Here is a 26,906-nt window from a genome sequence, read left to right as displayed (position 1 = left end):
GTCATTAAACTATTCCCCCAATGAGCTGCAAGTGACGATTCGATTATCAATACGGTGGATCAATGCTCATCGATGAGTTGAAGAACATTCCTTAGATCTAGTCGATCTGATAGCTCATGTCGGAGATCGAAGAAAAAAACTATTTGAATTTTTGTTTATAGATTCGTGACGTCCAAATCGTAACTCTTATTAATTGATTAAAAATATTACCTAATATCTAACGGTGGAGTTTAACCTTTAATTTTATCCAATTACCTATGCACAGAATAACAATAGAAAAAGAAAATAGAAAACTCTAACTTGATTATTTTCCTATCTAGCATATTCCCCACCACAAAACACAATTTTTTTTAAATAATCTGTTCTCTTTTTTCTTTTAAAAAGAAAAACCAAGTAAATATAATATTGATTATTCACTATTCATCTCAATCTTTTCTACAGCCCTAAGAATAGTGGTAAATAGTCTAGATCCTAGACTAGATAGAAGGATTCCATTTCCTATGCCTTACCTCTGAAAAAGTAATTTACAGACTGAAACAATCTGTGGAAAAGCCTGTTTGCTTTTTCTTCACTTTGGTTTTAAATTGAATTTTAAAATATTTTATACAATTAGTCTATTAGTACAACTACAAAGCAAAGGGCATCACCCGCTTTCCCCTCGCTCTCTCTCTCTCTCTCTATAAATAGGAATTGTAGGCTGCACGTTCGGTTTCATAAAAAAGTCCGAGTTATTGATGACCTTTAAGAGTTCTTAGACAGCAAAGTTTTAGAACATAAAATCTCTTTGTTTAGTTTCTTTTGTCTATGGCTGAAGGTGATTCTTGCTGGGTGGTTGTTTTGGTTGGGGGAGTTGTTGGTTTTATTCTAGTTGTTGTGTTGAACCATTTCTGGCCTTTGCTCTTCAAGGGTAAGGGTGGGACTGTCCCCAAGGGGAGTTTTGGATGGCCTTTACTTGGTGAAACATTTAGCTTCTTAAAGCCTCACTCTTCCAATTCTGTGGGGGCGTTTCTTCATGATCATTGTTCTAGGTAAGTTTATAACTTAACTCACATCACATGTATATTTATGCCTTTTGTATGATGATTTTTCACTCCTTCAGCTGTGATGTATATATATATGTGTGTGTGCGTGGAGTAATCTAAAATGAAAAATGGTATTGAAATTTCAGGTATGGGAAGGTGTTCAAATCCCATTTGTTCTTCTCCCCCACAGTGGTATCATGTGACCCAGAGCTAAACTATTTCATACTTCAAAGTGAAGGCAAGCTGTTCGAGTGTAGTTATCCAAAGCCTATCCATGGCATCTTGGGCAAGGTTTCAATGCTTGTGGCAGTGGGAGACACTCACAAGAGGCTCAGAAATGCAGCACTCTCACTGGTCACCATTACCAAATCAAAGCCTGAGTTTCTCCATGACATTGAAAACATAGCCATTCAAATTCTGGACTCATGGAAAAATAAACCACAAGTCATCTTCTGTGAAGAGGCTAGAAAGGTATAGTACCACTAGTAATTAATAAATAATAATGTTAAAGAATCTAATCAAATTCTAATGGAATGTTTCTTACTTTTTTTATTTTTTCCTTTTGTCAACTTTTGGTTCCATGTATAGTTTACATTCAATGTAATAGTAAAGCAAGTGTTAGGGTTGACACCACAAGAGCCAGAGACTTCAGAAATTCTAGAAGATTTTCTCACTTTTATGAGAGGCCTCATCTCTCTCCCTCTCTATATTCCTGGAACCCCATATGCAAGAGCTGTTCAGGTACTCAACAAAAGCACTGTATTGATAGCTTTGTTTATTAAATTAAATGAAACAATAATAATTATGGTGTGGTTTAATAAATGGTTTATGAGAGACTTAGCTTAGCTCTATATATCTCTCTCCTTTTTTTCTTTTTATTGTTTTTGGCTGCAAAAAGGAAGCATGTGATCATCAACTTTACCTTTGACTATCTTTACAGGCTAGAAGCAGAATATCTTCTACTGTCAAAGCTATTGTAGAGAAAAGAAGAGCAGGAAGAAGAAATAATAATAATAATGATGATGATGATGATAATAATAATTCTAAAAAAAACAGTGATTTCCTAGAAATCCTTCTATCTGTTGATACCTTATCTGAAGATGAAAAAGTGAGCTTTGTTTTGGATTCTTTATTGGGTGGCTATGAAACTACTTCCCTTTTGATGTGTATGGTGGTTCATTTCTTAAGCCACTCCCCAGCTGCATTTCAACAGTTAAAGGTAACCCCACCCTTGTATTCTAATTTCCATCAATTTCATGCAGATCTTCTATTATTAATCTCTAAATCTTTTTAATTATGTTTTGAACTAAAAATACAGCAAGAACATCTTAAAATAAGGAGCATGAAGCAGAAACATGATGATCATTTGGACTGGGAGGATTATAAGAAAATGGAATTCACTCAATATGTAAGAAATTTTCTATATATATATATATATGTTCTTTTTCATACTTTAATATATAAAAAATAGAACACAACCTTTTCTTCTAATACCCCAACAAAGAAGAAAAAAATACAACTTTGTTCTGATACACCTTTTTCTAGCATGTTTGGAATAATGATGTGATTTTATAACCTTTTATTTTTTCTCTAATGCATGCTTGCTTTTCTTTTTCATGCTTGTAGGTCATCAATGAAGCTCTCAGATATGGCAACGTTGTCAAATTCGTTCACCGAAAGGCCCTTAAAGATGTCAAATATAAAGGTTTTGTTATTTATTTATTTCGATATAAAAATGTTATTAGTTCTAAAATAACAATGTGCAATATGATTCGTGATTCAATATAATAATGCAGTGCATGAACTTATAGATATTGTAGTTTATACTTCTATTATAAGATATATAACCCAAAGTTTTGGGTTGAAACAGGTTACCTAATTCCATCAGGATGGAAGGTCCTACCTGTTTTCACTGCAGTTCATTTAGACCCATCTCTCCATGCAAATGCTACCCAGTTCCATCCATGGCGGTGGGAGGTAAATTACTCATCTCATGCCCTAAATGGGGTACCCATGGCCTCATCTAAGTAATGGCTGAAAGGGACCATGTCCCTAACTTTCACTCAAAACTTATCCTATTTTTTTAATTTCAACTTTCATATGTTCATATTGGGCTCCTCCAAAATCTGAAGTCAAAATATAAAAGTGATCACTTATAATCATTCCCCTATAGAAAAATAATACTAATAATAATGATGATTATAGTATGTTTTAAAGTAAAAGTTTTTTTTTTTTATAATTTCTAATTTTTAAGTTGTTGAAATGAAGTTCTGGTTCTGAAACTGGGGGCCATCCCTCGGAAATTTTGATCTGTTTGTAGCATTATTTTGTTGAAATTGTGGGGGGTGGCGGACCTTATAAATTGTAGGACAAAGTGACGACTTTTCATCAGAAATTGGGAGATACGCACCATTTTTTTTGTTAGATTCATGAAAATAGCCTTTCACTGTACCTTATGGCCATGACAGATATTTGGTACACCAAACCTAAAATACCTTACAATGGATCCGATTGACCAACTTCTTGATTTACACATTCATTACCACCTAAAACAAAATAAAGAAACATGTTTTGTTGCATTTCAGAAACCCGTGTTGATTTTTCAAAACTTCCAACTATCAAATTTCTTGAAGTAGAAATGCTTTGTTAATGAAAGATGATCTTTCAAACCCGAGCTCAACTGGGTTCTTGTAATCATGTGACATTTAGTAAGTTCGAGTTCAAGTCAACCTGGACTCTTTTGTGGGGAAAGCGTACAAGATTATTTTCCATGTTTTTGATGCAGAGCCAGGATCCCACATGCAAAAAATTTACACCCTTTGGAGGTGGGTCAAGATGCTGTCCTGGATCTGACCTAGCCAAGGTTGAGGTTGCTTTCTTCCTCCACCACCTTGTTCAAAACTTCAGGTGATTTTCTTATATGTATATCCAGTAAACAAAATCAGCACTAGTGCTATTTTCTTCTTCAACTTTAAAAATCCCAAATTACTGTAACATAGTGACAAATTTTGTAGGTGGAAAACAGAAGGTGAGGATCAACCTATAGCATACCCCTATGTCGAATTTCAAAGAGGATTGGTTCTGAATGTGGATCCATGTTCGGAAACAACTATGTAGGGTCGAGAATGAAGGCTGAGAATCATATTGTTTATGTTTTACTTTTTTTAGCTACTGTTATTTTTATGGGCAAAAGGTCTCGTTTGAATGCCTGGTAAATTTTATATAAAGTTGTAACATATGTTTATGTATATGTAGTGCTTTCATCTCTTTATCAACTTTTTTCATATACATAAATAGTAATCAAATTATCTTAAATTCTCTTGATTATATAGAACACATATAAGGCCATGGCAAAGTACATAGCTTGGCAGCAATCAAAGGGTTAATCCAAGGATTAAAACTTAAAATGCTTGCTCAAGCAAATTTTGACTATCTTTTAGACTGCCTTCACTACTATAGGACTCCTTACATAGTGTACATTGTCTGACCATATCAGCTCTCCAAATACATACTCCTTAATTGCCTGAGCATTCTTAACCTTGAGTGTAACACTGAATGTCTTCTCTTCACCAGCCTTTTCAAACTTCAATTTTTGGGGCTTAACATAAATCGAAATTCCCATCGGTCTCATCACTTTAGCTCTGTAAATACCTGGTGAACCAACATTTTTAACGGTCCTGGTCACTGTAATGGGTCCAACAAGGTTAGGGATTGTGATTGAAGGGTAGTTGAAGTTGGCAAGATTGATTGGGTTGGGGCACTTGTAGGTGTTCTTTGAGAACAGTGAAATTAGTGTTTCATTGTACCCCAAAGTGCATAGGAAGTTTAGGTAATCAGTGGGGGTTAAGTCATAAACAAGCCCGGGATCCATAGCAAGGTTAGGTTGTACATGTCCGGCTCCATAGCTGAATGGTCCTGCTTTGATGTTTGATGCATTTAGAATTGGCTCATTCAGGTTATCCAATGTGGTTGCTGCATCCAAAGAAAAAGCAAGTTTAAAAAGCTTCAAACCAAAAGTTATTTGCTTTAGAAACACGTTTCTTACCGGAGGTCATAATAGCTGATTTGATGGCCGCGGGACTCCAGTTAGGATAAAGGGTTTTAAGTAGGCCAACAATGCCTGAAACATGAGGGCACGACATCGAAGTGCCCGATAAAGAGTTGAATTGAACTCGGCGCTTGTCGAAATCCTCGTTTGTCGGCCCTTCTGCTTCTGTATACGCAGCTATTACACTCACTCCTGGTGCCGTGATATCAGGCTGAATGTGGGATACTAAAATTAGCCAAGGAGTTGGAAAATTTATGCACATACAGATAGCAAATACCTTGAGGATCTCGGGTGTGATTGTGTTGGGTCCCTTGGATGAAAATGCTGCCATGAAAGGGGCTGGCTTTGTGCCAATTTGAGTGGTTACAGGTGTAATATAAGCAGTGGGATTCCTATTCGAGATATCCATACACAGTCACTGAAATGTCAAGGTGAAATTTAACATATATTATTTGGTTCCAAGACTTACTTTGTTGAATTAATGTAAGTGAAAACAGTGAGACCATCGGTGTAATTGATATTTGAAGCAGGGAGGACATGAGCCTCAACTAAAATTTCATTGTCTGCGAAAATGTCATTAGCAAGAATCATGCCCACAGCACCAGCCAGAGATGCTTGCTGACCCTTCTCCACTCCTCCATTCAGCCCTCGAAGACATACCAAAACCTTTCCTGCTGCCTTTTTGGGATCAATGGCTCCGGCCTGACAGAACAATCTGCAAGAATCCACAAATCAGCATGTGTCTGCAGAAGGACGTTGTGAGTGTGGAAATACATACATTACTGACTGAAAGTGTTAGAAACAGTTGGTATATAACTGTATATGTGCAACAAAAGTATCACTAATGAGATGTATTCAATCCTTACGCGGTTTGAACTGATGCATTAGCCACCTTGGCATCGGCTGCACTTATCAGCGGGAAGAACTTCTGGTGTGGCAAAACTTTGGTTGATAAACTTTGTCCCTTCACGAAGGAAATAAGCATTTGTTAGTCCCAGTTGCCAACATGTGCAAGAATTACACTTTATTGACCAGTAAACCTGAAGTTATGGTTTACTTTCACTCAATTTGAGCATGTACGAAAAGAAAACAGTCGCAACATATTTCATAAACACCAAAACAACGGGGAAAGTAAACCTTGTAGTGCATATCATTGCCGAGGACAACAATACTAGGAAACTCCCTATCCATGGTGCTGGCTCCAACAGTGATCTGCCATGGAGCAATGTTTACGACCGTACCATCTGCAGGTCCTGAATTGCCAGCAGAGCAGACCACAACAATTCCATGCTTGATAGCATGAAAAGAGCCAATCGCAATGCTGTCATTAAAAAAGTCAATGGGTTCTCCTCCTAGTGACACAGACAGAACATCAACACCGTCATGAATGGCCATGTCGAAAGCTGCCAATATATCTGCATCAAAGCATTCTTCTCCTCCAACAGGTGGCCAGCACACCTTGTATGTCGCTACTCTAGCTCTAGGTGACCCTCCTTTTGTTGTTCCTTTACCAAAGCCGAAAGCACTTGCCTTGGCTACCAAGTTACTCCCAGCAGTGGATAAAGTATGCGTTCCATGACCATCATTGTCTCGTGGTGTATTGAAGGAAGCGTTGAGTTTGTTGCCAACAATGGCAGCATAACCTTTGTTGAAGTACCTTGCTCCAATTAGCTTCCTTTTAACATGAAGACAGCAATTTTAGGTAGGCGCTAAACCCTGGTCTGTATATAATACAAGTAACATATTTCATAAAAACAGGTTTAGATACCGTTTCAGCTAAGCTAAGGTTAAATGTCTGCTAAATCTTTTTCTCCACGCTCACGGATAAAAAGTGGTACCATAAAATTGGAAATGAATAAATAAGCTTATTTTCAGGGACTGGTCCTCCCCCACCATCAAGATCCTAAATCACCCAAGATGAGTAGTGCGTTCACATTCTCGGACAAGGATGAAGATAGGCATGGAGGAAAGGTGAAAAGTGGGGTTAGAAGAGAAGAAAAACTGACCTATTGCAATGAAATCGGATGTCAATGTCATTTTGGCAAATGCCCTTCCACTTGGATGGAATCGGTCCATACCCATCATCGCCGAAGCCTTTTGATTCAGGCCACACACCTACCATAATCCCATTCAGCATGCGTTTCGCTTACAATGTCAATAACTGTCACCGACTCCACCCAGTTCATGGCATAAGTTATAATTGATTTGTTTTACTACTCGCATGTTCTTCGTATCATTTTTCAATTATGCCTTCAAAGAATCTCAATTAATTTACTTGATACATATACAATCAATGCACACTTAATTTTATATATATATATATATATATATCCGAATTTAATGAAAGTCACAAAATCTTATACTTAAAACTAGGTCTTTCGAACAAAAATCAAATATATAGTTATAGGTGAATAGTTGCAGTGCGTTGCAATCTCTATGCTTACTAGGTTAATCCAAATTAGTTAAAGGTCTATTATATTTTTAGTGATAATAAAACAAGGGTAATTCACATCTACATATTTCAGATTTTATGTTAAAATTCTGACTTTTTATTATTATTATAACTGTTTTAAATTAAATGAATAGATAAAACAAGATGGATTCGGGTTTATTCTTTTGTAATTTTATCTCATAAATATAGGACATTTTACTTCACCACAAAAAGCTTAAGAGAAATTTTTACTAAAATATTTTTAAAGATTTACCAATATTAAAGTCTAACACTCTTATTTTACCAAATATAGGTACCATATTGGTCCGAAAAATTACAAGTATCTCATTAAAGAAACAAATGTAAAATTAAAGTATCAAATAAAATATTAAAATTTTTGTTATCTATTAATATATATTATATTAATATATTTCCATTTAACATAATTATGCTGGTGATCTTTCTAAATTATTTTATTTTAGTTTCATTTTTATAGATTGTATATTTTAATTTGATAAAGTTTGAAATAATACTCCTGTAATGTTATGTTTTTATTTTATAATATGAAATCATTTATACCATTTTAATTATTTGAGTTAGATTATTAATTTTAACATTAATCAAAATTAAACGTTTACATATACAATATATTATTAATGTTATTTAAATATTAATTTATACCCTTAATGAGTTAAGTTAAAGAAAGTTGCCATCTCATAAGAGAGTGGGTTTATAGTAAAATTCGTTGACACCAACAAACCTATTTAATATGAACACTTGTTATAAATTTAAGAAAACATGTTGTTCTTGCATGTTTATGAGTCATGCAGGGACGACAATAACTGAAAAAAAAAAAAAAGACAGAATCCCGCAGGAAAAGGAAGAAGGGGAAGCTGAAAATGACTCACCGGTGTCAAGGTTTCCGATGATCGTGTCTTCACCATATCTGGCCTTGTTCCAGATTGAGTTCGATGGAACGACGCCGTTCTGCTCCAATCCTAGAAATTCCCATGATCGAGTTGTGTGTAGTTTTCTTCCCTTGTTCATGAAAACCGAAACTACTTCTGGATGCCCTGCATTCCCTCACATTACATTAATTCCACACTGTTACTCCCTGTTCTGGAGAAAACTGTTAAGTCAAAAACAGGGACTCACTTGCAATCTCAGAGGCTACTTCATCAGCTAAATTTGCAGCGAAACCATTGATGTTTCTGGTATAAGAGTAAAAGATAGCCTGTCGTGCATCCTCCCGGCTGTTTGAAAATACAAATTCAACAAGTTAAATAAAAGCTTAGCTCGAATATTGTCATTCAACATAGCAGATGAGAAGGAGCTGAAAAATCCTTTTAAACCTTCCCAAGAATGAGCCCAGAAACTCGTAGTGTGTTTCGGTCACGGCGTCCACGTTAACCCATGCAGATTCCAGTCCATGTGAGTGTTCTCCCAGGTATATTACATATGACTACATCAACATACACCAACATTTCTTTGGTGATTTTTTGTTGTTGTTGTTAATAATTATAAGAACCGCCATTAAGGAAGATGCTTTTATCTCGTTTTTTGTACTAAATTTTCCCAAAGGGTATTGAAATGCTTACCTTTTGAGCGGTAAATCCAGGTCTCAGCAAAAGAAAGAAAACCATGAGAGAAACTAAAGACAGGGTAGCATTTGAAAGCCTCATTGCTATGCCCGCTACCTGTTTTGGGAATTTAATACTTGTTCTGTTTCTTTATATGATACGAATGGAACAGGGCTGTGGGACTTGTATAGATACACATGATATATGAGATTGTGTTGGAAAGATGTGAAGTTGTATGCATAATGTAATTAAGTGAACTTAATTCTGAGTTTGTGAAGAAGAAAATGTGGGGACTTGCATGTGGACCTTGACAGTGAACTTTGATGGATGAATATAATTGCTAAACTTGAAGAAGATAACAGAAGGTCGGAGGAATCTCAAGTGCTTTAGCCCTTTCTTGTATCCAATCAGTTGGCTGACACATTAACATGATTCTACAACTATGAACTGACAAACTCCATATAATGTATGTATGTGTTGGATGTGTGATGGGAATTAGATTTTTTTTAGTAGCTTACGGTTTTAGTAGAATTTTTTTTTTTTGGAGGAAAAGAAAATCTCTAGTCTAGCCATAATGCAAATCCAAAAATCAAACATTTTAATGTTTAATTCATGTAACTTAAGGATTTAATTAATTTTTTAATATTTAATTCAAATATTGCACAATTTTCAGAAAGAAATTATAATATAATTATGTCAAAGCTAATATTGAAGATTGTCTTTGCTTTGGATAATCTAACTTAGTGAAGGGTGGTTTTTGCATAGACTGACAACAAGGTCAACGTCTGTCTTCTTTTTGTTTTTAATCCAACCATGGTTGGCTTTTAGCCTTCACTTTTTCAAATAACCATACTTGGACCCAGCTTTGCAAAGGAATTTTATTAAATAAAACCCTACATGCTTTATAAATTTTTCAGGATAAGCATGCATAACAAGAAGATTAAATGAAAGGAAACGAGATTAATTGTCTAAGGCACCTCAAGCAGTACCCCATTTCGATGAAGGGAAGAACCGATCTCAACATCACTGGCTGCCTCAACTCTCAGCCTAGCTAAGAACAATCTGTTCTTGGTCTAACACAAGGAGAAGGAAACAGGAATCTGACCTTTTATTTTTGGGGATTAAGATTCTAACCTTAACGGCCACTATATAAATATAATAGGGGCACCAAAAAGGACATATAGGATTTTTATTCTCAATTATCTGCCATAATTTATTGTTTAGCCTCTCAAGTATACTTATTTTTTCACTTTGGTACTTGAATTTTTTTTGTCTCAATTTAGTACCTAAAGTATCAATTTCCTCTATTTTTAGTCTATTTTGGAACGACTGTTAAAACAGTATGTTAGGCCACTTTGGCTAATGGAAAAGTGCTACGTGACTTGTTTTTGGCCAAATGAAAAAAATGTCACGTGGCAATTAAATTTATTTTAAATAAAAATATTAAATTTAAATTAAAAAATTATAATATTAAATATTTAAATATTAAAAAATTAAAAAAATCTATTGACTTTGGTTGACCGTTGACCAACATTGATCAGTGTTGACTTGATGTTGACCTGTCATGTGGCGCTATTAAAATAAATCACATGTCTTTTTTTATTTTTTAATATTATATATATTATATTGATTAAAAATGTAAAAAATATATATAATATATAAAAAACTTTAAAAATTTATAAAATTCTAAAATGTATAATTTTCAATTTTAAAATGTCAAAATAATATATAAAATTTAAAATTGTTATAAAATTAAAGAAGTATTTAAATTTCAAGTAATTGCAAAAAAAAACTTGAAATTTAAATACCAATTTAGATTTTATAAAGAAATATTTTAAACTTTTAAATTTTTTCTAATTTTTAATTCTTTTACATTTTAATAATATTATTAATTTCAACTAATTCCTTTTCAATTATCATATTTTTAAAAATTTTATTTTATAATTGATTTTTTCCAGATTTTATATTTTTTCTGAAATTTTTATATATTTTTATATTTCTTTAATGTGTATATACATTTAATAAAAGAATTTTTTTTACATAAAATCATCATGTGATGCTTTGTGATTGGTTATCAGATTTTTATAATGTCTATAAAAAATTGGACTAAAAATATAACTAAACATACTTTAAGTATCAAATTGGGAAGTGATTGATATTTTAAGTACTAAATTAGAAAAAGAATTTAAATACTAAAATGAGAATCGTGAATTAATCATTTTAAAAATAAAAATAAGCCCATTTTGGTTTGATGTTGATTGGGCCGAATCATAGGATAAGTTCTTACTTGAAAATGTTTAACTCCGTTTGTGTTTCATGGCATTGCCTTTTCTTTGATTTAAAATTGAATTAATTTAACTTCATTTACTATTTTTTTAAAAATTCCATCATTATTAGAACTATTAACAATAAAAATACAAATATATAGGTATATAGGTTAAGGGTGTTTACATGAAAAGGAAGTGAGAGCTCTTTAGTGCTATTGCTCATAAGGAAAAGGAAATAAAAGAAATTCTTAATTTTAATATTTTTAGAAATTTTCTCATTAAAACACAAAGTTAACATTTTGGGTTTATTTCTATTATAGAAATAATTTCAGGTCTTAATTTAGATTTGAAAATATCAAGTATCAACTTGAGAAACGTAGTCAAGTTTAAAGGTCGACATGAATAAAATTTCTCTCTTACCTTATCACTATTTAGTGAAGTTTATATTAAAATCTTATCTTTAAGGATTTAAAATGTCAAAGAGAATTAAAAGTTCTTGAATATTCCTAGAAGAATTGAAACAATTTGGATATATGTGATATGAATGATTCAATGAATATTTATTCAAAGAAAATTATAAAATATCTAACATGCCTGTATATTTTTATAAAAGATCATTTATTAATGCATATATATTGATGTTATGAACTCCAAAAAAAAACTCAAAAGGAAGCAGAAAGGATTTGAGATAAAAAGGACATCGGAGAACAAAGTTTTCTCATGGCTTGTAAATCGAGCACTTAACATATGAAAATTTTCTCCATAAATAAGCATTTATAGAAAGGATGTTATAGAGATTTAGGATGGGTTTGGATGGGCGGTGCTTTTATCCGCGGTTAGTGTAAAAATAGCGGTGGCGGTGAGATTAGATACTGTAGCGATACTGTAGCGTGAGACAAAAAGTAAGCTAAACGCACCGCACCACACCGCACCCAATCGCCCATCCAAACCCACCCTCAATTAGCATCCACTGTGTACCCAATGGATCACTAGATGTGAATGAAGATCTTTTTCTTCCTCAAAAAATGATATATTAAAAGATATTGAACGAAACACATTTCCCAAAAAAAATTTCCTCAAAATCTTTAGAAGAATGGTAATATAAATAATTAGCAAACCTGTTAAAGTGATAATTTGAAAAGTTGATATTCAAGATTGAAATGTGTAGAGTCTAAGATTTTATGTGATATTGTCATGAGGGAGAGTAAATATATGTTGTACTATTTTCCTCTTTATCGAGGTTTTACCCTACTAAATTTTCCTAATAAACTTTTTAATAAGATAACATATTAGATGTATTAAAGATATTGTACTTGTCATGACCAAGGTTGTTCAACAATGGTTGTTTTGTGACTTGATCAATCATGAACTTGGTCAGTCACGTTATGAGGCAGCTTGGGCATTTTTATGTGTTGGCCTTTATGACATAGGCCTTCTTTTATGCAAATGTGCCTCATGGAAAGCCACATTCTTGTTCTCAAAACATAAAATTATCAATAAGAGCAATATGTGTCGAGACTGGATTCGATTTAGATTAAAGAGAGAAATTTTTTTTCTCCTCAAAGACTTCACCAATGGCTATTTTCAAGGAAGGCTTTTTTTATTTACCTAGGACTTCACTAGTTGAATACAAAGTTAAGTTTATTTTGATTACTTGGTACTTATCTATGTTACCTAGGATGCCTATAAATAGGCAGTACATCGTACATTTGAAGGTACTATTATTATTTGGGTAGAGAGTTGTGAATTATTATTTTGGTTAATTATTCTCTTCGTTTGTTTTCGCACTCAATTGCAAGCGTTATTTGTGAGTGAATTTAAACTTTTGCAAGTGAGGTTTGGGTGAGTGGTTGTAATTAGTTGGGACTAGCTATTGGTGCTACAAATACATCTTGTAGAAGGGTAGTTTAAGCTTACACCAATATGTGGTTGGATCAATTAAGGAATAAGAGACCATTCACTGAGCAAGGCTCCGCAGAGTAAAATTGTTTCTGAACTACGTAAACAAACGACTATGTGTAAACCTCTCTCTACTTTTGCTATTTCTATTTCAGTTTTATTGTTTACTCAGTTCTATGACTAAACACGATATCAAACAATCTAGTGATATTCACAGCAAATTAATGTGTTTTCCGGTGCTATTTTTCCATCATTAAGATTTCCCCCATAAGCTATTGGGCCTAGTACGGTTTCAACAAGCTATTATCTATCAATGGACATCCAAATGGAGTGTTATAAATATTTTCATTATAAAGTGGATGCCCTTTAAGATAAGAAATTTGATATGTTTTAGGACTTTAATATCCAATAAAAGTAAAATTTTATATCATTCATACTTTTTATATTTATAAATAGACTTTAGAAAAAATTATAATTAAATACTAAATTATGGTGCACTCACTATGTGAGTGAAAACAATTATATAATGAATTTGTAATATATATATATATATATAAATACAAAATATGTTTTTAGTTGAGATGGAAAATTGAGAGAGCATGTTTATGATGTTTTGGGTTCAAATCTCATCAAACGTATATATTTTTTAGATTTTATATAAAAAACATAAAAGACAAAAATAATCTCAATATAATATTTACCCTTCATAAAATTAGGAGATTGTAAACTCAAGTGACACCAACATAGTCAAACTTTAGATATTAATATAGATATAGATATTATTAATAAATAATACATACTTATCTCTTTAGGCATTGATTCAAAGGCAAGGTTGAGGCTCTAGGAACTTTAAGGTTTAGGGTTCTCTTCTAAATTTATCTTAATTAGTTAATTAATTTGATTTCATTAAAATTTTTGTAATTTCAAAATAATAATAAAGAGTTTGAATCATAAATTAAATTAGGGTAAACTATAAAAAAAGTCACTAAACTATGGTTAAGTTTTTTTTTTGCCTTGACTATCAAATGTTACGATATGACCACCCACATTATTAGATTGTAACATTTTAATCACTTGTCCATTAATTATTGTTACCCACTTAATAGAATAAAGATATAACACATTAACTCAAGGGTTAATATCTAATATGATCATTGAACTATAGTTAAAAATTCAGTGTAGTACTTTAAAAAATTAATTATAATTCTTTAAAAATTCTAAAATATCATTTTAATATATATATCTGTGTGAATACTCATAATCAATTTACTGAGATTATAAAAAAATTAAAATGTTCATAAAGTTAAAAGAAAATCTAAAATGCCTATATATATATATATATATATATATAAATTTCTAAAAAAAGCTTCAAATATTTTTTTGAACTTACCGCATCATCCCACACGACTCAAACTTAGAAGCATGTGAGAAGGTAAAAGAAATGATGAAACAGGGAGTTAATGAAGCAAGGAGGCTGGCAAGAACCTGAAATCTAAAACTATGAGTGATGCAACTAATTAATATATTATCTGTGTTTTGGTGCTCAAACTAGGATCGGTGTGGGATTAGTTACTAATATTTCTGCCACAATTCGTACTCCAATTGTTTTTTTAGGTTTTCATATATTACCAATATGTGTGAAAGCTTCAAGGCTTTGATTATGCTATGTTTAATTAGTTTGCTACTACTTTTGTAGCAATGAATTTGATAGGTGAAGTAGGAAATGTAAGAAATGAGTGGCAAAATGCATGGGGCTTGGCCAAAATGATTGCTCAAAAGGCTAAGCTGATGAATCAAAAGAAGGTGCAAAAAAGGATACGGCAAAGCATGAACAAGAAGAGCTAATTATTCAAATTATTTTAAAAATAAATAAATTGACCCTAAGGCCAACTGTCCAATTATTATTTGCTGCACTTGGTTCCATTTCATCATTGGGGACCATTTATTTTTTGTTTTTTTAAGTATCATTATTTTTCTTCTACCGCAGCCTATTTTTATGGCTAATTGCCATTTAGTATTACCATTTTAGTTACTCAAATTTTGGGAATTTAAAGAATGCATATCAATATTTGTCTTTCACCTATGATTATCACATTACCAAAAGTTAAAACAAAAATGGTTACTAGTCGATTGAGTTTTAACTCGATTTGTATCGGTATTGTTGTCAGTGCAAGAGGACGTAGTTCGAGTGTACTGAAGCGCATTATCCTCATTTTTAAAGGTTCGGGAGTGGCTATGGATAGTTCTAAACATTGTATCAAAAAACAAAGGCTAGAAATCGTAATATTACACTCACATAAAATGAAATAAATAAAAAAATATTGCTAGAAATATTAAATAATTTTTCAATAATAATAACAATATATATATATATATATATATATGATTTCTCGTAAATTTTGAGGAAAGGGCTTATATGAAATAAAATAAAAATATTTATTTTTCAACTTTTTATAAAAGTGATCCCATAATGTATGAGAGAAGAAATTATTTTGGATTTTTTGAAGTTATTTAGAAATTATATACATTTTATTTTTCTAAAATATATATAAATTCAGAAAATGAATTATGACATCTTAGAATTTTTATTTTTAAAATTCTTTTAGAACTATTATTAATTTTTAATAGATTATTTAGTTATGGTTTAGAAGTCAAATTAAATATTAATATGTTAACGAATTTCCAGATACGAATACGTACGGATCCTTAACAAATTGAAACGATTACCGTTATTAGTATTAAACCAATATCGATCCATATAACCTAAATATTTTAATCGATAATTGGATTAAAGAAATTTATTTAACTAATCGGTTAAGACAACAACGTCAATTATTTTTGCGGCGAGTGAGGTTAACAAGTCAGCCGACGCCGACGGAGGGTGTGGCGAGCTGAAAACTAAAGAAAAGTCGATATATCAAAGTCAGTTAAATCGTCTGAAAAGCGAAAATTGGAGCTCATCACGGCCTCCATTCTGCCCAAAATGGTATCCCACATGCACTTGGGGTCCCCCCACTCCTCGCTTTCTTTTTATCAAATCTTTGCTTCCAATTTTTATTGTATTCGCAGCATGTGCTTAAATATTTGGGTGTAAAACGACCTCAAATAATCCGGCAAACAACCCACGCCGAGGCTGTCACTTTGTCTCATGCTTTGGCCTTCCCACCTCCCTCTGATCCTCTCATCAATGCCCCTCATTGCTTTGTCTTCTTTGCTCCACACTTTACTTTAGCAAGGTAAAACAACAACCAAGATCTGGGAAGTTGTAGAACCAATAGTATGCTTGATTTTCGGGTTTTAAAATTAGTATATTATTATTCCCTTTAATTAATTATTACATCTTATTTAAAAATAATAATAATCCAATCGTTTGCAATTGCCGTCTGGTTTTATAGCACCGTCCTCTCTCTTTCCCTGGACTTGTTGTTGTCCCTTTTCTTAGCTACACATAGCCCTTAAATCCCATATAAATGAATGAAGTTTCCAAGTTATGTGCTATGGGTTGATAGAGAGAGCACAGCTAAACTCAACTCAACTATTTGCAGCAGCATGTTTCTGCAGTGTGCAGCAGTCGCCGGTCAGCCATGATTGAACTGTACGTGACCACTTCCTCCGATATATATGTATATATTACGGGAATTAAATTAAAAAGATATATTCTATTTTGCATTAAATTTTAGGATTTTTCTTCCCATTATTATTATACCTTGCCAAAAACGTGATTACCATAACAGACCATTTTTATAGTAAGTAAATCCATCCTTGAAAATGCATCACTTTCAATGTTGTAAATGATACGTAGAGTTGAATGCGTATCTCTTACTTTCTTACTTTATGACTATTTACTTTTTTACTGCAAAACCCAAGTAACATCTATAAATACGTTACTTTGTGGCATTCTCTTCAACATGTAAACTTCTTTTCTCTTACGTTACAAAATTTTATCTGTTTTCAGTTCACTTTCAGATGACAGCTTCTTTATTCAGCCCTGGTCTATTCATAAGGTATTTGAATGAAAAAAAAAAAAAAGAGTGAAAGGATGAGGTTTGTAATCTAAACTGATCTGCCTGGCTCCCTGCATGCCAACTATGGATGCTGTCAAAAATGGATTGGCCCTACCTAGTTGGCATCAGAGGAGTCAAGCAGGTCCTTATGTAATGTATATATCGTTTCTTCTTTTAAGTTTTGTGATTTGGTTGCAAACTCTGACAATCCAGTGGAGGTACAAGTTCATCTGAAGTAGGGCAAAACTTGTCCGAAGGAAGCCCAATTAACAAAGGCCCATGCAATAAACAGTACCCTTTTTTCTTTTTTGTACTTGTTTTTATTTTATTTTATCAAAGGATGTGGTTGACAATAATTTTTTGTTTAAGGTGAGAGATAATGATATCACTTAAATGTTAAAAATGTTGGCTTTTCTTACAACATATTTGAAATAGATTTTATTTAATTAAAATTTATCAAAATGATTTTAAACAAATAAATTTTAAAAATCAAGATTTAATTTTATTAAACAAGAAAAATCTAGAAGGTTGAGCCATAATGTCAACGAATTCCGATCTCTTAGTCCAACTTTGAGTTTTATTCCTCTTTTATTGAAATAAAATAAAATTATTATAAGTTAATTGAAATCGACGCCTTCCAACTTGAGCATTCTTTTATTGTGTGTTGATTTGAAGATAATTTTTAAGAAAAGATCGTTTACTACTTTAATTCAATAATTGTAGAGTCAATTCATGGAAGTTTGATCTGATTTAAGCACAACCCAAAAATGTGATAATTTAACGATTTTACTATGAAAATGCATTAACCAGATTTCTATTGCTACATCTACAATCAGAAACTAAAATATATTTAAAAGCCTTTAAATTCGATTCTTGTAACACCAAAATTCTAGCATATAATTATTCAAAATATTGAAAATAAAATTCTATATTTCAAAATATAAGCATCTTACAAATATCTATTTTTATGAAATATGTATTAACAACAATATTCTCAGATGTTTGCCAAACTACGTGTTTATCAAAGAGTATCCACTATTTATTTGTCACAAAATCTCCATATAAATTTGGTATAATATAATCATAATTTTTTGCTATAAATACAACACTGAGTTTTTGTTGTAATCATAATTTGGTCAACTGAACTATACAAAAATTTTATTTAAGTTACTAGATTATTAAGTTTTTTAAAAAAAAAAGTTTCGCCATCAGGTTTCAGGTAATGATTCAATGATTGGTACAGTAGATCAATGTTCATTGATAGGTAAAAGAACATACTTTAAATCTAAGTCAATTTAATGGCCAATATTGGATATCAGTGAAAAAAGTTGTTTGAACTTTAGTTCGTAAATTCGTGACATCAAAAGCTGTTTCATGAAAAAAAATAAACTATAAAAGACAAAAGGGAAAGAGAGTTTTTTATTGGTGCGAGTAATGTGAACAAAGAAAGCTATATAACATCGATTTTAACAGTCTAGTGACTTAAATGAAAAAATTTAAATAATTTAGTGGCCAAAATCAAACCTTACTCATAACTTAGTGACTAATGGTATAACTTATCCTTTTTTTTAATATATATTTGTAAAAATTTGAAGATGGAAAAAGTATTTCTAACTTTGAAACCCAATCACTCTTTTTCAATAATGAAAACAACAACAAAAATAATTGCATAGGAAACACAGAAATTAGAGGTCTAATTTTGAGATGAACAGGAACCGAGGAATTAAAGCCAAGTAATATATATATCATTTGTTGTTGTCGACTATGAAGTGTAAAATTCCGTGTGTCTGTGATTACAAGATGGAGCAAGAGGGTCCATAGTTTTCGACGTATCCGTACGGAGGCACCGGTTGACACTGATAATAGTAGAAGGGTGGCAGTAGCTTCGTCTCGTCTTTCTTATCATCCTTCTTATCAGCGGCACTGACGCTGACCAGCTCGGCGTACCCCACGCCCTTCCTTAGCAGACTGGTTAGCTTAACTGCATCCACACCATCCCCTGTTACCTCTATTTGGCTCTTGTCGTCGCCTTTCAACGAAGCCGACTCCACCCCTTTCCAAAAATACCCAACAATTAGCATAAAATCCCCCAATTAAATCATGGGAAATAAAAGTTGGTAAACTAGTTAGTTTAAGTAGTTTACAGTGTAAATGATTCAATTCAGTATTTATAATGAGTTATTCTTATAGTTAAAAATTTTGGTTTCAGTTGGTTTTTATCACCTGAGAGACCAACTACAATTTTCAACGCCTTAGAGCGGGATTTCTCGCCCTTCATGGTAACCTTCACTACCATCTTTTGCTGAAAAAAAAAAAAGAAAAAGAAAAATTCAATAAAATTGGAAACTTTTTTATTACCACACATTAATCCATATGGTTCAGTCGCATACCTTCATGGTGACGTTTATCCGTTAAAATCGAAAGAAAAAGACAAAAAGATGTTTGGAGGAAGAAGAAGAAGTTAAAGGAGAAACAAAAGTTGTTACTTGGTGTTATGTATGGTATGGGACATGGCGGCAAATGCTTTGTTGGGGTATTTATAAAGGGTGACAGAGTTCAGTTATTCCCCACTGGATATTTCATTGCATGTTCGAGGAACCGTTGATTTCCTGTGGAAAGGGGCACTGCACCTGCAGCCAAACCATACAGACTTTGACTTTGTCAGTTCAACTCATTTACTTTGATTTTCTGCCTAAGGGGACCCTACCCAACCCAAGTACTAAGTTTACTTTAATTCATGAGATTTGCTGAATTAACAGAGATATTTTTACATCAACGTTGTGCCTATAAGCTACTAATTTGCTTTCCTCATGACAAGGAGTTCCAACAAAGACTCAACTAATTTACAATAAAAAGATGTATGTAACTAATATAAAATGATTAAGGGAGCATGGAGTTGTTGAATGTCAACCTCGCTTAATCTTCTTACATGAAAAATGGATTTGATATAATAAAGATAACATAAACTTTAGTTGAATATGTAAATTGATTTTGTATAATTATATAAATGAAATGTGAATTTTAATTTTAATTCTATTGTACGCATTTAAATACATGTATTTATTTTTATAATTGTTTGTGTATAGCTAATATATCAACGAAAAATAATATCAATTTGATAATATTGTCGGTGATTAGTGAAAATTAAATCAAATCCAAATTTCATATGTAAAATTTTACAAAATTAAAATTCATATATAATCTAAATATTTATCTTGATATAATATAAATAGAAGTGCAATGCAATATGAATAAATTAAATAATTCTCTTTCCTTAATTTTACTTATTTTAAGTCTACAATATAAGTAGAAGGATAAGCACATATTATTTATTGAATAAAATTAAAGGATTTTGGTTGCTTTCGATTAGTCATGCACGATGGAGGACTTGACCTTTCTTTCTTCTTCTCTCATTGGAGGATGTATTCCCATTGTACAAATTAATACACTATCTGGTTTCGGGAAAAAAAAAAAACATTAGATGTTTTTGTTTTATTTTTGAAAATAGAAAACAGATAATAATTTTGAAATGAAAATATTTAAAATTGAAAAAATAAAATCCTTAACTTTAAACTTAATTATTGAATTCACTTACTCAAATCCATACCAACCTAAAAATTATTTTTAACAATTTTTAATATCCAACTTCTTTTAACTTTGTCAAAATCTATATAGATGTAAGTCTTTTTATTTTATTACTCATGTTGCTATTATAGAATAACATGTATCAAATATGTTTATGTTTATATTTATCAAATGCATTTTTCAATTTTAAAAATAAAAACTGAAAATTATTTTCTTAAATGAAAATAGAAAATAAAAATAAAAAATATTTTTAGAAATCACACTAAACTTAAGTTAATTTTGTATGTAGACAATTTCAATAGCCCTGTCTCTCTCTTACATACACACATGCGATAATGACAATAGAATTGTTAATTTGTTGGAAATTTCTTTCTTGTATCTAACAAAATCAAGTTAGTTTGGCCAACAATTTCTTAACCTATTGATAGTAGTGTTGTGTCATATAGCGTAAGTGTAACAGCCCGCCCAGCGAGGTTTTGGTGTCTGATTATTGTTTAGAGTATTTTGGTGAATTAAGTGTAGAGATGAGTAAGTAAATTGTTTGTTTTGGTTAAGTATAGAATTCTTAAGTGTATACGCCATTTGACGAACTTTTAGTTTGGCGAAGATCTATGGTTTGGTGGACTCTTCTATTAAGTGTATGCCACCCATATGCTTTGGCGAACTCGTTTGGTTTACTGTTGAATGGATTTATTTATTAATAAATAAGGAAAATTAGTTAGTTAAATTGAGACTTAGATAGAATGGAAATAATCTACTGTAGATGAAAAGACTTAATTTTTTATAAGCGTAATTAATCACGAGAATCAAGAGTGTTAGTGGAATTATCTGATTTTTCCACTAAGCTTTGTCTCTGTGCATTCGTTGGAAATTTTTACATTTTCTTTGTGCTCATCTTCCTCCCTGATCTTCTTTGCATTTTTTGAAAACCAAAGTCCAGAAAACTTGTCTGAAGTTGGGTTCGTTGCAGTCATCCAACTTATATGTTTGTCATAGCTCTCTGGTAATTACTGATGAACCCTGGGTTATTTTTAAGGCTATTTACGTGTTTTTTTATTCTGCATGCATAAGTGTCAAATTGGTGTGTAAGGAAAGAAACTTCCTGGTTCTGAGTTAAGTGTTAATGATTCGATGAAGTAGTAACCTGATATGTTTAAATAACATTATTTTTAGCTCAAGATGCTACAGAAAGTCCAAATGACAAAGGCAAAGGACCTGTTATTTAGACTTTGTTATTTTTCTAGTGAGTTCCTTCTTACTTCATGTTGTGATTATCTTTATTTTATAATATTATAAGGTAAGTATTTTTACTCTGTAAAGGATTATCAGTGTATGTGTGTGTGACTAATGGTTGTTTGTCCAGAGTTATTACTCTGAGTTCTATATGTCTGGGAAATGAGGTATGGGTCATTTTCATGTTAAACCATTACCATCTGCTTTTGAAATGAATGATATGATATGAACTGATTTACGAAAATGGAGTTAAAGGAAATATGTTGTGTAGCCTATGGAAATTGGTATATGTGAATCTAGTTGGTAGTGTTGTTATGCTCATAAGTAGATTATATGTTTGTAATGTGTATAATGTTGCGTTGAAATTGATTTTGGATGAATTTGGCATGGTTGACAAAAGCATAAGTATAGTATATTAGTTAACCTATTTGAAATTGTTAAGGTTTAATACATTGTTATATCAAAGTAGTGTGAATCATGTCTTGAGTGTTGAAATTTAGCATGGTTTAGTTGGATGATGAAATGTACGTGTGCATTTGTTGAATGGATGAGACTGCAAGTTAAGGGTATTAGATTCTACAAAAACAGTATGTGACATCGTGACATCGAGTGTACCACGTAGTGCGACGAGAAATGACCTATAATGTCACGTTAAGACAAGGAACCACATCGTCTCAATGAGGCCAAAATAGTAAATGATGTCGTGACGTGAAAAATTGTGCGGGGACATCTTGACGTGAAAATATGACATCATGACATTAACCTTGTAATTTGAATACTTTACAATCCAATCCTAATTCCATCTCGGGTTAGCATTAAAGCTTTCGTAAGCTCATATAAGACCTGAGCATGTATATTTATCATATTGTTTGCTTATAATGTTTGCATTTGAATGTTAAATGGCTTGAATTATGTTTATTTTAATCGTAGTTGCTTCAACAATGAATGCAGCACATTATAGCTCAGACATGGCAATCAGGTCGGGTATTGGATGTTACAATAAATGGCTTATAGAATGATAGTTTGAGATTTCACTATAATTATTCTCTATTTAGCTTCATTGCATGTAATTATTAAAACATAGATTCATATGTTAACATTGGTTAATTTCAATGGTAAGTTTAATTCTTGATGTACTTACTAAGCTTTTATAAGCTTAACGTGTTATTTTTCAACACGCAGGTAGAGATTCGAGTTGAAGCTTTAAAGGGAAGATATCATCTCAACTCATCACATCTAAAAGCTTGGAAAAGAGTGTGATTTTGATATTTTGGTTATAGATTATGGCATGTTCATAGGTTAATGCAAATCATATGGACAAGATTTCTAGTGAAAATACTTGAAGAATCTTAACTATTTTGTTTACCTTACAAACTTGTTAAACTTTGATTGGGTTATATATTGAATTTTATGATGTTTTGATGGAGATTTTATGTTTGATAATGTTTAGAAATTATTTGGAATGGTTGATGATAGTTGAGACTTGGTTTTTAGACTTTTCAGACATGTTTCGGGTAATTTGTCTCTAGTGTCGCAACATTAGACATGTAGTTAGAGTAATTTGTTTTCGGTGTCGTAAGATCAGCATCCCAATGTCACGATATTGACCTTGTTTAGTAGTTTCTTTCTGATGTCGCGGCACCAACAACTCAGTGTCATAACATCAATCAGTGTCGTGACACCCACTTCCTAGTGTCGCAGCATTGACCCTATTTTCCATGTTTTGACTTGAATAAGCCTCGATTGGTCCTTGTTTGTAACCAAACTTTAAAGAAAGCCCAGAAATGACTTAAATAACTCCAAAAGTGTCTATTTATATTAAAAAAAAGTTTTAAAATTGATGTTCGAGTAGAGTATCCTTAGTGTCCAAATGTGACATCCCTCGCTAGTGATATATTAGTTCACTCCGGATGATGGGTGCTACAGAAAGCATGTCAACAATCCATTGATTCATATAATTTAGGTAAATTGTCTACTAAAGATATGCTTGAAAAGATCAAAGAAATGTGCTCACCCTCTCTTGACAAGGCATGCCATGCGAACCTTCTCTATGTTGCACTAGTTCGACAATGTACAAGAAACTTTTTACTTCTTGCTTTTCTTTGGGCAAGATATACTTATTCTCTTCCTTGCAAAATTTGGGAATAATGTCAGTAGCTGACTAAAATAATTAATGTTGGGTTTCACATTTTCCTTTTCTTGCCAAGGTATGTTCACCTTCACTACCTCGTATCATACAATGAGAGAGGAATCCTAACTCATGTAAGACTGAGGGCGAACAATTAGTATTTCTTAGAACGCTTAATTCACAATTTGGCCTCTGAAGTATACTTGTTTTTCCACTCTGGAACCTATTTTTTTTACCCAATTTGGTACCTAAAATATGCATTTGTTATGGTTTTAGTCCATTTTTGTAATGGAAGTTGAAAATAAATTGTTTGGCAGTTTTAGCCAATGAAAAAGTGCCACTTGGTGTTCTTCGTAAAATATATAAAATTTCTTTTATTAAATTGATATAAACCTTAAAAATATAAAATAAATATATAAAAATTCATAAAATATATATATAATATAAAAAATATATGGATTATAAAAAATTATGAAATTAAAATTAATTTCTATACTTTTTAAATTAAATTAAAAAAATTTATTTTATTCCTCCCACCCCAAGTTCTCTACGTTGCACTTTATCTAAAAATTATTTATTAAAGCAGATACATTATTTTTAATAACTGTTATGGTATTCATTTGTTTTAAGTCAAGATTAATAATAGCAACTAAACATAGCAAAAGCGTTTTTCGGATCCACCACAGACATTAGCATTCATTATTGTTTTTGTCCGTGAAAACTACTTCTTTTAAGTTTAACACCAAATCAATATTCAATAGTTGAGATGACTGAGAAGAAAAAAATAATTTAAATATAAATGATTGATTAACAATCTATTTGGATTTTAAAGAAAGTTAAACTTTAATTTAATGTGTAATGTAATATAAGAATTTACATTTATATAATTTTATACTTGAAGTTTTGATTTAAATTTTAATTTTCACAAATTACTAATATATTATCACTACACCAAAACAGACTTTTAGCAGCGTTTTTAGCGGCATTTGGATAAAAAACGCCGCTAAAAATCGAGCATTAGCGGCGCTTTACTTAAAACGCCGCTAAAGATCGAGCATTAGCGGCGCTTCCAGGAAAGCGCCGCGAAAAATGAGCATTAGCGGCGTTTTTCCAAAAAACGCCGCAAAAAACCTAAGCCCAACGACATCGTTTTTTGACCTTTCGGGGCTTTAGCGGCGTTTTTGAAAAAGCGCCGCTAATGCTCGGGTCTTTAGCGGCGTTTTTGAAAAGGCGCCGCTAATGCTTAGGTCTTTAGCGGCGTTTTTGAAAAGGCGCCGCTAATGCTCGGGTCTTTAGCAGCGTTTTTGAAAAGGCGCCGCTAATGCTCGGGTCTTTAGTGGCGTTTTTGAAAAGGCGCCGCTAATGCTCGGGTCTTTAGCGGCGTTTTTGAAAAGGCGTCGCTAATGCTCGGGTCTTTAGTGGCGTTTTTGAAAAAGCGCCGCTAATGCTCGTGTCTTTAGCGACTGTAATCACTGAATTTTGCCCGATTAGAATTTTGGGCCGGGTCGATCTCGTATGGGCCCAATGATCGGACCCATTAGGATTTAATTTTGGAATTGTTTTAGCCCATTTTTAATTTTGGTTTTAAATATTAATAAAATAGCCATAATAAAATTTTGAAAAAAAATACAAAAAAAACATAAATTACATTTTGGCCCCTAAACTTTTCAAAAATTACATTCCAACCCCTAAACTTTCTCAAAATTTCACTTTAACCCCTAAACTTTCTAAAAATTACATTGTGGCCCCATATTTTCCTAAAATTACATTTTTACCCCAAATATTTTACGTCTTCTTCATTTTGGTCCTTTTGGGCATGTCAGACCACCCCCAATCGGTGTTCTTGCGTGCTCCCCTCCACCTCTACTGCCACCTGAAGACAAACAAAAAGAAGACAAAATTGAAAGATTAAAAGGAGAAAATTGAAGAGAAAGAGGGGGATTTTTTTTCGGATAGGAACTAAAGAAAAAAAGCAAAAAAGAAAAAAAAAGAAGAAGAGCAAAGAAACTTCAAAAAAAATCTAGAATTCGGCCAATTCCTCCTGCAGCCACCGTCGTCGCAGCGCCACCGTGTCCACCGCCCCACACCACTGTCGAAACCATTTTTTTTGAAAACAAAAAAAACTTGTTATCGACTTTGAAAACAAAAATTGGAGTCGCCACCGATCCTTGATTGAGGTGTGATCGGCTCACCTTAAAAACAATTTTGGCCTGCGAAATTTGAGAAAACAAGTTCGGGAGTCAGTTACGCACGAGGAAGGGTTAGCACCCTCGTAACGCCCAAAAATCGGTACCAAATTGATTATTTAATGTCTTGGTGTCGAAAATTAAAAAGATTTTGTTAAACTCAAATTTTGAAATCTGAAAAGGATAATCAATTATTCAAGTCATGCGAAGAAATTGAGACCCAATACGTTAGGGTACAATTTCTCAAAATCCCCGAATTTTGAATATCGCTTTTCCATTAATTTTTTTAAAGAAATCTTCATTTCGAGAAAGCAATATGTCATGCCCAATCCGTTAGGACATAACATATTGAATTCCCGAAAATGATTTTTGTTTATATATTTTAAATAACAAATTTTCTCAGTTATTTGGAATTAACAAAGAAAATCGGAACACAATACGTTAGGGCTTAATTTTCCTCGAAAATCCCTAACTTTGAATATTGTTTTATTTTAAAATCTTTGAATCATAAAAATGATTTTAA

The 26,906-nt window shown here is 32.2% G+C and overlaps 3 protein-coding genes and 1 long non-coding RNA gene across 4 annotated transcripts; 2 read left to right on the top strand and 2 right to left on the bottom strand.

Annotated features, from left to right (window-relative positions):
- Window positions 1–652: 652 nt before the first annotated feature.
- On the top strand, window positions 653–4,337 carry LOC105803387 (cytochrome P450 724B1). Its single transcript, XM_012635538.2, has 9 exons — window positions 653–1,028; window positions 1,169–1,493; window positions 1,611–1,763; window positions 1,963–2,241; window positions 2,341–2,430; window positions 2,649–2,727; window positions 2,893–2,999; window positions 3,808–3,929; window positions 4,037–4,337. Exons 1-9 carry the CDS (start codon window positions 805–807, stop codon window positions 4,137–4,139), a joined length of 1,482 nt encoding a protein of 493 aa, XP_012490992.1. The 5' UTR covers window positions 653–804; the 3' UTR covers window positions 4,140–4,337.
- Window positions 4,328–9,398, bottom strand: LOC105803386 (subtilisin-like protease SBT5.3). Its single transcript, XM_012635537.2, has 11 exons — window positions 9,100–9,398; window positions 8,854–8,963; window positions 8,657–8,754; window positions 8,410–8,574; window positions 7,077–7,185; window positions 6,208–6,745; window positions 5,937–6,034; window positions 5,540–5,785; window positions 5,348–5,462; window positions 5,068–5,281; window positions 4,328–4,994 (listed from the first exon to the last, which is right to left on the bottom strand). The coding sequence occupies exons 1-11, from the start codon at window positions 9,181–9,183 to the stop codon at window positions 4,459–4,461; spliced, it is 2,313 nt and encodes a 770-aa protein (XP_012490991.1). The 5' UTR covers window positions 9,184–9,398; the 3' UTR covers window positions 4,328–4,458.
- Window positions 9,399–16,217: 6,819 nt separating this feature from the next.
- LOC128034903 (uncharacterized) lies at window positions 16,218–17,654 on the top strand. The gene is made up of 2 exons (XR_008191133.1): window positions 16,218–16,842; window positions 17,203–17,654. It is a non-coding gene; the product is annotated as an uncharacterized LOC128034903 (long non-coding RNA).
- A 1,204-nt stretch (window positions 17,655–18,858) lies between these two features.
- On the bottom strand, window positions 18,859–19,804 carry LOC105803388 (heavy metal-associated isoprenylated plant protein 46). Its single transcript, XM_012635539.2, has 3 exons — window positions 19,642–19,804; window positions 19,475–19,553; window positions 18,859–19,304 (listed from the first exon to the last, which is right to left on the bottom strand). Exons 1-3 carry the CDS (start codon window positions 19,645–19,647, stop codon window positions 19,045–19,047), a joined length of 345 nt encoding a protein of 114 aa, XP_012490993.1. The 5' UTR covers window positions 19,648–19,804; the 3' UTR covers window positions 18,859–19,044.
- Between the last annotated feature and the right edge of the window lie 7,102 nt (window positions 19,805–26,906).

Source organism: Gossypium raimondii, chromosome 11 (assembly GCF_025698545.1).
Source record: "Gossypium raimondii isolate GPD5lz chromosome 11, ASM2569854v1, whole genome shotgun sequence".
Taxonomy (NCBI): Eukaryota; Viridiplantae; Streptophyta; class Magnoliopsida; order Malvales; family Malvaceae; genus Gossypium; species Gossypium raimondii.
Note: the sequence above shows the minus strand (reverse complement) of the source record. Positions and strands in the feature narration are given on the sequence as shown.

Coding starts and splice junctions, on each gene's coding strand:
- LOC105803388 (XM_012635539.2), bottom strand. Junction 19,305..19,474: donor AATTGTAGTTGGTCTCTCAG/GTGATAAAAACC, acceptor ATTTTTGGAAAG/GGGTGGAGTCGGCTTCGTTG.
- LOC105803386 (XM_012635537.2), bottom strand. CDS start 9,183: ATGAGGCTTTCAAATGCTACCCTGTCTTTAGTTTCTCTCATGGTTTTC. Junction 8,964..9,099: donor CTGGATTTACCGCTCAAAAG/GTAAGCATTTCA, acceptor ATGTTGATGTAG/TCATATGTAATATACCTGGG. Junction 5,463..5,539: donor ACTTACATTAATTCAACAAA/GTAAGTCTTGGA, acceptor TATCTCGAATAG/GAATCCCACTGCTTATATTA.
- LOC105803387 (XM_012635538.2), top strand. CDS start 805: ATGGCTGAAGGTGATTCTTGCTGGGTGGTTGTTTTGGTTGGGGGAGTT. Junction 2,242..2,340: donor CTGCATTTCAACAGTTAAAG/GTAACCCCACCC, acceptor CTAAAAATACAG/CAAGAACATCTTAAAATAAG. Junction 3,000..3,807: donor TCCATCCATGGCGGTGGGAG/GTAAATTACTCA, acceptor TTTTTGATGCAG/AGCCAGGATCCCACATGCAA.